The 13503-nt window shown below is 40.0% G+C and overlaps 1 protein-coding gene across 1 annotated transcript in view; it reads right to left on the bottom strand.

Moving 5' to 3' along the window:
• Nucleotides 1-1533: 1533 nt before the first annotated feature.
• The window catches only part of ZNF804A (zinc finger protein 804A), a 163728-nt gene continuing 151758 nt past the window's right edge, over nucleotides 1534-13503 (bottom strand). The window contains exon 6 of the mRNA XM_040358497.1: nucleotides 1534-4774. Within this exon, the coding sequence (XP_040214431.1) occupies nucleotides 1801-4774 (2974 nt within the window). The 3' untranslated portion in view covers nucleotides 1534-1800. The remainder of the gene's footprint in view (nucleotides 4775-13503) is intronic.

Raw genomic sequence — 13503 nt, forward strand, 5'->3', positions numbered from 1 at the left:
AACCCTCCATACACCCAGTGAAGTGAACAGCTCCAGATGATACACATGGATGAACCAAATCTCCCTACATATGTTTTACATGTATAACTGCTGTCGTCACATTTATATACTGTTTAGAAAGTTCAGATTGTGTTAGGAGATTTTCTTTTTTTTTTTTTTTTTTTTTTTTTTTTTTAAAGTGTATTTTGTGCGTGTACTCGAGAGAGGAGCCAGACTGCAGGAGTTGGGAGTAGGCAGGCCTCCCCCAGAGGCAATCTGCCACCTTTCTCCATGCCCCGGGTGGCAATGGCGGGTGTGTGAGGGGGTCCTCCCACACAGCCCGCCCTACCTGCTCCGCTTTGAAGCCCAACGGGGCAGAGGGACTCCCTATAAGGGAGTGAGAGGATTAGCCCGCTCAACCAGCCCCATTAGTCCTTCGCCTCTCTTTTAGAGACCGCGTGGTCAATGTGAGTGTGTTAACCCAATTTAGAGTGCGTGTGTAGGTGTGGTGGTTTTTGTGGGAGGGGGGTGGGCGTACTAAGCACAGGCTTACCTTGCATAGCACACCCACCGGGAGCTGGGCTGAGACCACCAAACTCAATTCACATGAAGCCGAGACCGGGATCCGAACCTCTAGCTGCAGAGGTGAATGGCTTGTCAGCGCAGTGCCAATCGCGTTGAGCCACCACAGCTCCTTCGTGTTAGGAGATTTTCTCTACCTGTTTAACACAGAGTGTGATGTCTGAGCATACAGCCAAGATGGCTAAAATTGCTGAGTGGAGGAAAGGCACACACCCCCTCTCATCAAAGGCAGAGACACTCAGAGGTGTTTTGTAATAGAGCCAGCTCCCTGTTAATTTATTTTAGCAACCTCCCCTGACAGAAATTTCAGCCTGCTTTTATCTGATGTGTCAGAGAATTTGTCAGGAGTTATCAGGCTGATAACAGAGGAACAGTTCAGGAGAAAGCTACAGGACTTAGCTCTATGGAGAGAGATAACAAAACACTGCAGATGTATGTGCCCAGCTCAAATTTTATGAATTGGGTTTACATCTACTTTAAGCTTTGCTTTGACTGATACACTTCAAGTCTCCACTTAAGCCCCATTCAGACCTTGCGAAGTGAGAATGAGCATTCCCGCTCACGATTTTTAAAGCACGATTTACATGCAGAAATGCGTGTCACACACAGGGCAGCCCATTCACTTCAACGGGTGCTCTGCGCATGTCTGTCAGATGATCTCTTTATTGTCTATGTTTATAACCTTTGGCAAATGCTATGTATTTATATAGGGTATATAAGTGTATGGAGGCTGCCAGTGCTGACTGCATATGCTGGCTGCCTGTCTATCATGCTGATCTTCTTGCTTCAATAATTAAAGTCGATGACCCAGAACGAGTATATAGATAAGTACTTATGACTTTAACAAGAAAGTATTGAGCACAGTAGGTTAGAATACCAGCCAGACACCGACCAAATTTCAAAAGGAGGTCAGCAATGGAAGCTTCCATATACAGGAAAGAATAACAATTAAAGCCAAACTCCAGCCAAAACTTTTTTCTATTTCATTTTTATTGCTTTTCTGCTGAGAAGAGTACAGAAACTGCTTAAAAATCTCTCAAATGCAAACACAGAAAAAATATATTTTTAGTTAAATAGAGAAGAGTTAGACCGTCTGACATTGTTTCATTGCTGTTTGCACCTTCCTGTCCCGGAAGTGAGAGATTTCCACCTACAGCAGTTAAAAGTTTTAAGTCATCATTACTCTAACCAAAACTAAAAAACGTCTGGAGTTAGGCTTCAAGTTATATATTATTTTTCTTAAAAAAGAGGATGTAAAGGAATAAGAGATGGTAGCTGGGAATGAACAGATGTGAAAATCGGATGTGACACATGTGGAAGAGGCACAGGAAAATGACATAACATAGAATTTGCTGGAATGGGTACTTGGGATATAGATGCAGGTTCCATCGCAAATTGGTAAAAAGGAGTTCTGGAAATCCCATGAGTCTGTGGACATAAAAATTGCTGCTGAGAACCAATAAATGTGACATTTTCAACTGAGATGGAGGGAAAAGGAGCTGCCAGATGCTGTGGTATGCTATGCTGTAAGGCAGCTATAGATCCAGAAAAAACAGGTGCCTCTATCTGCACTGGATAGGTTGAAGGGCAGGTTTGGATTGCTGATGTAGGAAAAACAAATTTAAACATATTTGGGTGTGTGTTGGATTGTACTGGGTTTCCGTATCTGTTGCAATGATAATTCTGTTTCTTTAAATATATTTCTGGAAGATGTGTTTGTTGGCAAGGTAAGGTGACATGGGACATTAACTGCTCATTTGTACATGTTTTGGGATCCTCGTGTGATTCTTTGTACTTTGATAATTGGCTTTTATTAGTCTGTGGTTTCGTTTGCATATAATTTTTCTTTGGCTCTTGACAAGTTTGTCCATCTAATATATCCCATGATATTGGAGTTTGGGATTCCTCCTCAAGATTATTACAACCCGGTTGGTGGGTTCCATGTTGTTCACTGCTATTATCGACTACTGTTGGAGGCATTATACTGTTTTCCACTGTGCACTTGACTTTGCTTGTGACATTGTGAACATTTTCAGTACAACAAAGTGGACTTTCTTCATTTCCTTTAAGTTCTATAAGACTTTTACATAACTGGTCTAATCTGCTTTCTACCACCTTTTTTATCTTTTCTATTTTTTTAAGAAGCTGCTTTGTTCTTAGCGACTCCTCTTCTAATTTACAGAAATTGTCAGATGGAAATTCCCTTATTTTTACCAAATCAGGTTTCTCTTTGCTAGGCATTTGTTTGCCTGGAATCCTACCAAAGGTGTCTTTTACTACCTGAGTCTCTCTTATTTGTATAGATTTACATAAAATGGAAAAGCTTTCTTCTGGAAAAATGACCCCTTGGAAAGATAAGGAAGATTTACATAGCCTGGGTCTTTTAAAGGACAACTCAATCTCATCTGTAACAGATCGGCGTAGTCTTTTGAAAGTGCAGCTTTGCTTTAAAAAGGTTTCATGTTTTTCATCATTAGAGCCAATTTTGTCTGAACTCCAGCTACAAAATGTTTGAGAATATGCAATGTTTTGAGAGCAGTGATCAAGTTGTAAGAGATTTGATTGGTAGTTGAAAGAGCCTGTGTTCTTGCTGTGTTTGTTTTCTGTTTGATTGGCGAATGTTCTTTTATGATTAGCTTTCCAAGCCAGACATTCTTGTTTGATCTGTAGAGTTGGTGTTCTTAACAATTCCGATTCTCTGTGATCGTTCTCAGCATGTGACAGTTGATGAGGAAATGTCAAGTTTTTTAATGAGTAAAGTGAGTCTTTTGATTGCACATGTTGTTCGAAATTTTTTGAGAAACTTTGACAATTTCTATTTGTATGACACTTTTGCCTGTGCTTGCATTTGGATGATCTTACACGTTCTCTACATTTGCAGTCTCTATGCCTTCTTTTTCTTGTAGAAGATCTTCTATTACTTTTGCTTCTCTGGTTCATGTTTGAGTCAACATCTTTGTCCAGAAGATACTTTGAAATGTTGTGCTTTTGATCTGCTTTAAAGCTGCAAATTAGATTATAGCATTTCAAACTGTTCTGAGTCTTAGGTATTTGCTGACATGCATCGTTCCCATCTTTCTTTGTAAAAGAGTTGTAGTCTAATTGTGTATTATATTCGGTACTGGAACTGTTACTGCAATAATCCGTCTGGTTTGGCAGACTGTTGTCTGGGCAAGCTGCCTGTCCTTTTTTACCTTTTGAAAGCCGGAAATCAAAATGTAGAGGATTGCAGCTATAGGAGATGGATGGCTGTGTGCAGGTGTACATCATCATTTCAGAAGGCCATTGGAACATTTTGGAACCATTTTTGCTTTGCACTGGTATAAAGTCCTTGTTTGGCCTTTTAGGGGACATATTCTTTTTTTCTAGTGTTCCATCGTCAATAGATAAGCCGTCTGTTGGATCTTTGTTACATTTACTACTGTCACATGATAGATCACATACTGTGCTTTCCTCTTTCTGCATGGTGTCTTCCACAGACTGAACCAGAAAACTGTGCTCATCGCAATGTACGTGTGTTCCTTCACCCGCCTTGGATTTGTACCATTCTACAGCCAATTCCTCATTTTCAGAAGTATATTCGCCTCCTTTTTCATTTGACTGAAGAAATATATCTGAATTTACTGGTTGTGTGTGGACATTGTGGTCTAAAGGCACTTTTAAATTGCAAACATCAGAAGCTGAAAATGTTGTTAACTCTGTTTCATCCATTTCTTTCTGATTTGTGTCCTGGGAAGCATGTCTTCTTCTAGGTGATTGTTTTTCACAAGCTGATATAGATTTTTGATCGTCATTTGGGCATGAAGATCCTTCTATTGGCAAAGACGATTGAACACTAAATGAAGCCGGGAGAAATCTGCTTCTCTTTGTTAACCCATGAGCACCTGAAATGTCTTCATTGAAGTCATAGAATACAGCAGCCGACGCTTCAAGTTTAATGGGAGTCCTTTTTCGAAACGTAAAAGAGAAGCTTATTTTCTGTTTTTTGTCTTTTTGAATCTGATTGTGAAAGTTTTGGCTGCTGTTTTCTGAGCTTTCTGAGCTTGATAAAAGTATGGATGCCATATTTGTGCTGTTATGAAGGTTTGTGATGGAGGCAATCTGCGGAGTTTCTCTTTCTAAAGAATGGACAATGGTACTTTGAAGATTGCCGTTGACATGATCATGAACAGTAACTGTGGTTGATTTGAACATAGGACCACTTCCTGGAGCACTAAAAGAAAAAAAAGAAAATCTAGTAAATACATTACAAAAATAATCCATATATATATATATATTAAAGCTCAATTAAAGTCAGAAATAGATTTTCAGTCAGATAGACATACTAACCACTTTCATTCTAATATGAAACCAAAGATGGAACAGAATTCCTCCCACTGACACCAAAGATGGGACAGCATTCCTCCCACTGACACCAAAGATGGGACAGCATTCCTCCCACTGACACCAATGATGGGACAGCATTCCTCCCACTGACACCAATGATGGGACAGCATTTCTCCCACTGACACCAATGATGGGACAGCATTCCTCCCACTGACACCAATGATGGGACAGCATTCCTCCCACTGACACCAATGATGTGGCGCCATTCTTTCCTTGAAAACCAACAATCGGGCACTATTCCTGCTACTGACACCAACAATGGGGCACTATTCCTCTCAATGACTCCAACAATGGGGCACTAATCTTCCCACTAAAACCAATCATAGGACATTGGTAAGTCCCATTGGCCACATGCCATCCCCCTTAAAGCCTGAAAGACAGTAAACTGACCCTTTTTTTTAGAAAGTTTGGAGACCTCTTTCCTAGGCCAGTGCATCCTGCAATTTAAAAGCACCATTGGTTCTCTTTATTTGTCCTGGTGACCTCTGTCACTAGGACTGAAAGTACTTGTGAAAACTATCTAAGAGACCATTCCCTTACTTTGTAGCGATTCCCTCTTACTTTATGTTGTTTCTACAGGACAGGAAGTGAAGGGAAATCTTCCTAATGGGAAAAAGAAAAACTGGAATGGGGTTTTAACCATCTGCTACTCTACGCAAAATGAAAAAAAAAAATTCTTTAGAAATACTTTAAACACTAGTTTGGACCTGAAAGTCCTATTTACATTATTTATAAGATGCCTCATAAGGTACAGTATGTTGGATTTCTAGACAATACCCTCTTCCACTTTGCATTTTAAGATCTGTTGCTTATGTGGATACAAGAAACATAACATTAATACATTTACCTATTAGTGCCAAACTTGATTTAAAAAAAAAATATATATATATATATATATATATATATATATATATATATATATATATATATATATATATAATTAAACTCTAGGCAAAAACATCTTGCCTAGGGGTCATAGGTGTGCGCAGCCTATTGCATTGGAGTGTGCACCACAAAGCTCAAACATGTGTGCGTGCGTGCGTGTGTGTATGTATGTATGTATGTGTAATATATACAGTACGCACACACTCTTATAAATGAATGTAAAAAATATTTTAAAATGTATTAAAACATGAACGATGGAAATGTCAGTAGGGCAGAGGTTGGTGTCAGTGTTTTTTTTTGTTATTATTTTATTTTTGTATTATTTAAAAAATATATTTTAGGACCCCGCGCCTGCCACACCCCCTGTGCACGCCTATGCTAGGGGTTAATACTTATACTTAAGGGTTAATACTCTTTTCCCAGGGACTTCCTACTAATAACCTATAATCTTTGGACGCAGGTTGAATGTACAGACATTGGCACATCAGGCTGTAGTTCAAATTAGGAGTAAGCAGCCTTTTGTGACAATGTTATCCGTGCATGTATTTAGGGAGGGAGCAAGTGCTGACACCCTTGGAGAGAAGTGTTTTACTAGCAGGGTTACCAGGTTAAAATAAGGGGAAAAAAATAAATACATTTAATGCAGTCATTGCAGTTTACCAGTCAACATCTAAGGACTGGCAAGCTGCAGCACATTTATTTTTGTTTTTACATATGTTTTATTGCTTTAACCCATTTAATGTGTATCTCTTTCTGTATTTCAGTGTTAAATACGCTATAAATATGCTGCAGTTCCACTTATATAAATATATTCTTTATGGTTTGTAAATTCTCTTCTATTTCGGATAGATAGGTCTTCTTTTGCCTGTGAAATGCTAATTTTCCTTGCTTCAAGCTTCATTTTATAACCTGGATTTGGTATTTTTATTAAACCATAGACAGGTATTTTACAAATATTTTTTTCTCCGTAATGTAGAAGCACTTTCCCCCTTACTTTTGTCATAGCATGGTTTGCATCATAGGTATTCACAGCGCTTCACTTTTTTATTTATTTTAGGTACCTACATAGCGCTGTCAACTTACGCAGCACATGCATATACATTTTACATTCACATCAGTCCCTGCCCTCAAGGAGCTTACAATCTAAGGTCCCTAACTCACATTCATACTAGGGCCACTTTAGACAGGATCCAATTAACATGTGTTGGAGTGTGGAAAGAAACCCACGCAGGCACAGGAAGAACATGCAAAGTCCAGGCAGGTAGTGTCGTGGTTGGGATTCAAACCAGCGACCCTTTTGTGAAAGTGCTAACCACTACACCACTGTGCTGTCCCTACTTTTCCACATTTTGTTATGTTACAACCTTAACCAAAAATGGATTCAATTCATTATTTTCCTCAGAATTCTACAAACAATACCCCATAATGACAACGTGAAAGAAGTTTGTTTGAAATCTTTTCAAATTTATTCAAAATAAAAAACAAAATAAAATCACGTGTACAGTGCCTTTAAAAAGTATTCACTACCCTTGAAATTTTCCATTTTGTCATGTTACAACTAAAACGTAAATGTATTTTATTGGGATTTTATGTGATAGACCAACGCAAAGTGGCAAAGTGAAGTGGAAGGAAAATGATAAATGGCTTTCAATTTTTTAATATCTGAAAAGTTTGAACACACCATCATCACAGGGGAAATATGGTGGTGGTGGCAGCATCATGTGGTGGGGATGCTTTTATTTCATCAGAGACAGGGAAGCTGATCAAAGTTGAGGGGAAGATGGAAGGAGCCAAATACAGAGCAATTTTAGAAAAAAGACTTGAGGCTGGGGCAGAGGTTCACCTTCCAGCAGGACAACGGCCCTAAACATACAGCCAGAGCTACAATGGATCGGTTTAGATCAAAACATATTCGTGTGTTAGAAAGGCCCAGTCAAAGTCCAGACCTAAAGGCATCTAAAGGACTCTGAGTCCATGCGAAACAGATTTCTCTGGTCTGCTGAAATAAAGATTGAACTCTTCAGCCTGAATGGCAAGCGTCATGTCTGGAGGAAACTAGGCACTGCTCATCACCTGGCCAATACCATTTTTTCACTGGCAAAATCTGAGAGTAAGTCAGGATCGAGGGAAAGATAAATGCAGCAATATACAATGTACTTGATGAAAACCTGCTCCAGAGTTCATGGACCTCAGGCTGGGGTGAAGGTTCATCTTCCAACAGGACAACGACCCTAAGCACACAGCCAAGATAACAAAGGAGTGGCTATGGGACAACTCTGTGAATGTCCTTAAGTAGCCAAGCCGAGAATCTAGACTTGAACCCAACTGAACATCTCTGGAGGGATCTGAAAATTGCTGTTCACCGATGCTCCCCATTCAACCTGACGGAGCTTAAGAGGTCCTGCAAAGAAGAATGGGAGAAACTACCCTAAAATAGGTGTGCCAAGCTGGTAGCATCATACTCAAAAAGACTTGAGGCTGCAATTGGTGCCAAAGGTGCTTCAACAAAGTATTGAGCAAAAGCTGTGAACACTTACAGTATGTACATGTGATTTTTTTTTATATGAATTTGCAAAGATTGCATACAAACTTCTTTCACATTGTCATTATGGGGTATTTATTGTAGAATTTTTAAGAAATGAATGAACTTAATACATTTTGGAATAAGGCTGTAACATAACAAAATGTGCAAAAAGTGAGGTGCTGTGAATACTGTCCGGATGCACTGTACATTTGTAAACTTGACCATAACTCTTGGAGTAGTTAATTTGACAGCAGGGTCTAAAAACTAGGAACACAGGTGTGCATTTCTAGTTGAGAAAAATATCCCATGGGGGAATCAAAGAAAAGAATACCCCCCGGGGATATAAGGGGCTACTATAGGCAGTGAGTAGACAGTATTAATAGTACAAAAAAAGTTTATTGAGTATTACAAAAATAGTAAAACTGGGGTGATTAATTTACACATAATAGACTATCAATAGTTAATATAAAAACCAACTTGCAATTGCCGGCAAGTGTTGACGGTGTAGCATGGAGATCTGTATCTCATGAAGATCGGTATCCCTGCCATGAACTGCGCATGTGTCGATTTCAGGCAATTGAAGTCGAGCGCAGAGCTACTGCCGACAGTACACACCAGTGAAACTTCGGTCGGCATCCAGGCTATTTCCTTAACATGCCCGTGGATTGGAGGATGTTAAAAAAAGAGCCAGGAGTCCGAGCGAGCGGAGCGAGCCGTCCGAGCTAAGTGAGGACGTGAGGCCGACTGGCCACTTTCCTCTAATTCCACGTCGCCCTGAATGCCGGGTTCGCTGGTGTGTACTGTTGTAAATCTATTGCTGAAATCGGCACATGCACAGTTGATGGCAGGGATACCGATCTTCATGAGATACAGATCTGCATGCTACAACGGAACAACTCGGTGCCTGGGACTAGAGAAACACAAACCTAGGACTACACACGATGCACGGCTCGGGAACTTACCAACCTACTACCTAACAGAGGCGCATCTGGACATCACAGACGCTGAAATCGGGGTATATCTCCAACCGAAGGTAGAAGACCTTGCCACCTATCATCATCCCTCAAACTCGCAGATGTGGTAAGATCGTTCACATTATTATATGTTTAAGCGGCGATCAATGCATCTATGAACAGTGCAATATCCAGTTACAAGGACTCTGGATTTAGCTGCGCAATCAATTACTCAGTATCCATTACACTGATTGAACCTTTTAAGTGCATCCTAGTCCAGGTATTGCACCCAATAGAGACGTTTGCATCGGAACTTTGGAAGTAAATGCAATTCATTCCTTCTTTAATAACCCACACACAGGACAATCCGATTATTGCAATCTTCGGTGTCATCACACCAATAAAACATTCGGTGATCTATGGTACCTCTATAGCGTTCCAGGACTTGGTCTGTCAGCAATCTGACCTAATTAGTCAGCTCTCCAACATTGCCCCACTACCATTTATTCTCATCTCCCCGGGGGGACGCACATACTGCTAGTTCTCTAATTTCTTTCATTATTCAATCTATCCACACGGTATCATGACTGTATGAGAACTCCAGTAGGTGCGTTCTAATAGGCGTCCGGACCGCCTCAGTTATTTGTTGTCCATGTCAGTCTATGTGTTTTTTATGTATTGTTTGTTTGCACATCCACAATAAACCCAGTTTATTGGTGCAACACTTGCCGGCAAGGATTGATTTTTATATTAACTATTGATAGTCTATTATGTGTAAATTAATCACCCCAGTTTTACTATTTTTGTAATACTCAATAAACTTTTTTTGTACTATTAATACTGTCTGTCACTGCCTATAGTAGCCCCTTATATCCCCGGGGGGTATTCTTTTCTTTGTTTCCCCCATGGGATATTTTTCTCAATTTATGCAAGTTTTTGGCTACGGCGGTGACCTCCTGTAGGGAGGAGTGACAACTATATAGAAATTTAGGATTGGTGATTTAAATTTCCGGTAAGGGTATGCTAACCTTTTTTGGTATGTGCATTTCTAGTTCTCTTCTGCAAACATAAATCCACTTTTTATGAACAGGGCATTCTGTACTACCACCTAAAAAATCCCATTGTTAAAAAAAAAAAGTTTAATGATGGTATCTACACCCCAATGTATAAGCCTAAAATGTCATGTGTGTGCATACCTCAGGCTGGCCATACATGGTGCGAATTTGCACAATTCCCCCATCAACACAGACAGTGTTGACAGGGGAATCAGTAATTGTCTTCTCCCGGCAGGGGAGTGGGGGCGGGCGGGATTATTACTTGTGACTTTAGCAGCCGCTATAGTCAGAGAGAAGAGAATCTGGGAGGCTTGTTGTACCCAAGTTGAACGATCGATAAACTTGGTGCATTCAGCGAGATTCGACCCTTGTATGGCTGCCCTTACACTTACTGAAGTAATATACTGTGTGAGTAAACATTAGATTTAAAGTTAATGATTGAAATGTTTAGACTGCTATTGTGGAACCCCATCTGAAAATGCTAGTTGGCTTGTTATGCTGACTGAATGTCGTTTAAATACTTTTAATACTCTATCATGGACCTAGAATATGTCCCTGGGCGGGACCATTTACTGGAGGAAGGGGGGGGGGGGCGCAGTAGAGTCCACGTTACATAGATATGACAACATGTGCCGAGTATCTATATATATATCTATATAGATATATATCTATACTATATGTGCACAATTTTTCCCCCCTTTTATTAACAATATAATACATAAAATACAACTATAAAATAAATGCACAAAATACAATCTAATATCAAACTGCATTTAATATATAATATAAATGCCTTCTACTTTAAAAATTTAATAAAATGGTATTTATTTACCTTTACCACAATGTCAGTTTTTTTTTTAAAACTATCTGAGTCCTTGATGGAGATAAGGGGGCAGATCCACAAAAGGATTACGCCGGTGTATCTATTGATACGCCAGCGTAATTTTAAAATTCCTGCGTCGTATCTTTGTTTTGTATCTACAAAACAAGATACAACGGCATCTCGGAGGGATCCGACAGGCGTACGTCTTAGTACGCCTTCGGATCTTAAGGTGCAATAATTCGGCGGCCGATAGGTGGCGTTACCGTCGAATTCCGCGTCGAGTATGCAAATTAGCTATTTACGGCGATCCACGAACGTACGTCCGGCCGACGCATTTTTTTACATCGTTTTCATTCGGCTTTTTCCGGCGTATAGTTAAAGCTACTGTTATGAGGCGTACTCAATGTTAAGTATGGCCGTCCTTCCCACGTAGAAATTTGAAAATTTGATGTCGTTTGCGTAAGTCGTTTGCGAATAGGGATTTGCGTAGAATGACGTCACCGTCGGAAGCATTGGCTTTTTCCGGGTTAATTTCGAGCATGCGCACTGGGATACCCCCATGGACGGCGCATGCGCAGTTAAAAAAAAACGTTGTTTACGTCGGGTCACGATGTATTTACATAAAATACGCCCCCCATTACATCCATTTGAATTCCGCGCCCATACGCCGCCAAAGATACACTACGCAGCCATAACTTACGGCGCAAATTCGTTGAGGATTCAAAAAAAAAAATAAGTTGCGGCGGCGTAGTGTATCTTAGATACGCTGCGCCCGGCGGATTCTTACGCGCAGGTACGTGGATCTGCCCCAAGAAGTTCTCTCTTAGTCGTCACCATTACAGTCCTTACTGAAACCTCCTGCTCCAGTGACAACTACATTTTTTTTTTCATATCACTTTCTGTCAAGGTGACAGTTGCCAGAACAAATGAATCTCCCCAGTGGCGAGACAGACAGCAATAAAAACCTAACAGGGATTTCAACACAATCTCACTTTTTTTTTAAAATAAAAAAAAACAAAAAAAAAACGTGGCTTTAGATCTACTTTAATGAACAGCTAGTTTTATTTTTTAAATAAATCTGAGAAATGTTTTTTTTTATTATTATTTTCCAAGCAGAACAAAAAAATCAGTTACTGCGTGAAGCAGAATCATTTCTTCTTTAAGCCACTTTTATAAATAAGATCTGTTGTACATTTACTGAAAACCACGGTATGTGGGCTTCCTGAGGAAACAAGATGTAAACAAGATGTTACCAGGAACACCACAGAAGCGCTGGATACTTATCAATCAGTAGGAAACCTAGCTCTATAGCCATAAATCAAACTCACCCCGCTGTTCAGGAGAGATTCAAAATGTCTCAAATGCTGGTAGAATTGTGTTTCAATATCTGGAATAAAGAGCTGCTACACAGGCAAAAATGTAGCAATGGTCATGTGTTTAGCTTTATCTTATGTTTTATGAAACAGTTTTCTCTTACAGTACAGATTGGCCCCCACTAGAGGAGGCTATGTATCTGCAGCATTATCTTCTACATTCATTATATCGAGATCTGCAAAATGTAGTTGAATTGTTTGGCATGCTATTTTTTTTGTTTTGGCCCAAAACATAGATCCATAGACAATTATTATTCGTAAAAAAAAAAAAAAAAAACGAATGAAAAAAATAATACAGGCATACCCCGCTTTAAGTACACTCACTTTACATACACTCGCGAGTAAGGACATACCTGCGAGTGTATGTAAAGTGCCTTACAAGTACTGTACAGACATTTTGCAGTCGCAGTAGAAGGAGCTGAAGCTCAGAGAGCATAGCCCGCCCTGTTCCAGTGTGCCCCTGACACCTCCACTACAGCCCCTGAGACCTCAACTACAGCTCCTGACACCCCCCACTACAGTCCCTGACCCCCCACTACACCCTAGAAGTGAAAAATGTATTGTTTCACTTTAAGTACATTTTCGTTTTACATACATGCTCTGGTCCCATTGTGTACTTAAAAGTGGGGTATGCCTGTATAGCACATACAATTGCGACACAAGTCATATTGTACTCGAATGATATTAAAATTCACCTTTCCTTTTCAATCCGCAGCTCTGTAATTGTAGTTGTAATGAAAAATGCAATATGGCTACCTGGAGGTGTTCTGTACACAGAATGTATACAGCATTTTCCAGAAGTCTACACCAGTGGCAGCTGGTGCTCAATATATTTTTTGGGGGGGGGGGGGGCAACACACCAACGACACAACCCACCCCCCCATAAACAAAAGAACAGTGACAATTTGGAAAAAAACACAATGGGCCAGATTCACAGAAAAAG

The sequence above is a fragment of the Rana temporaria genome, chromosome 6, assembly GCF_905171775.1.
Source record: "Rana temporaria chromosome 6, aRanTem1.1, whole genome shotgun sequence".
NCBI classification, from domain to species: domain Eukaryota; kingdom Metazoa; phylum Chordata; class Amphibia; order Anura; family Ranidae; genus Rana; species Rana temporaria.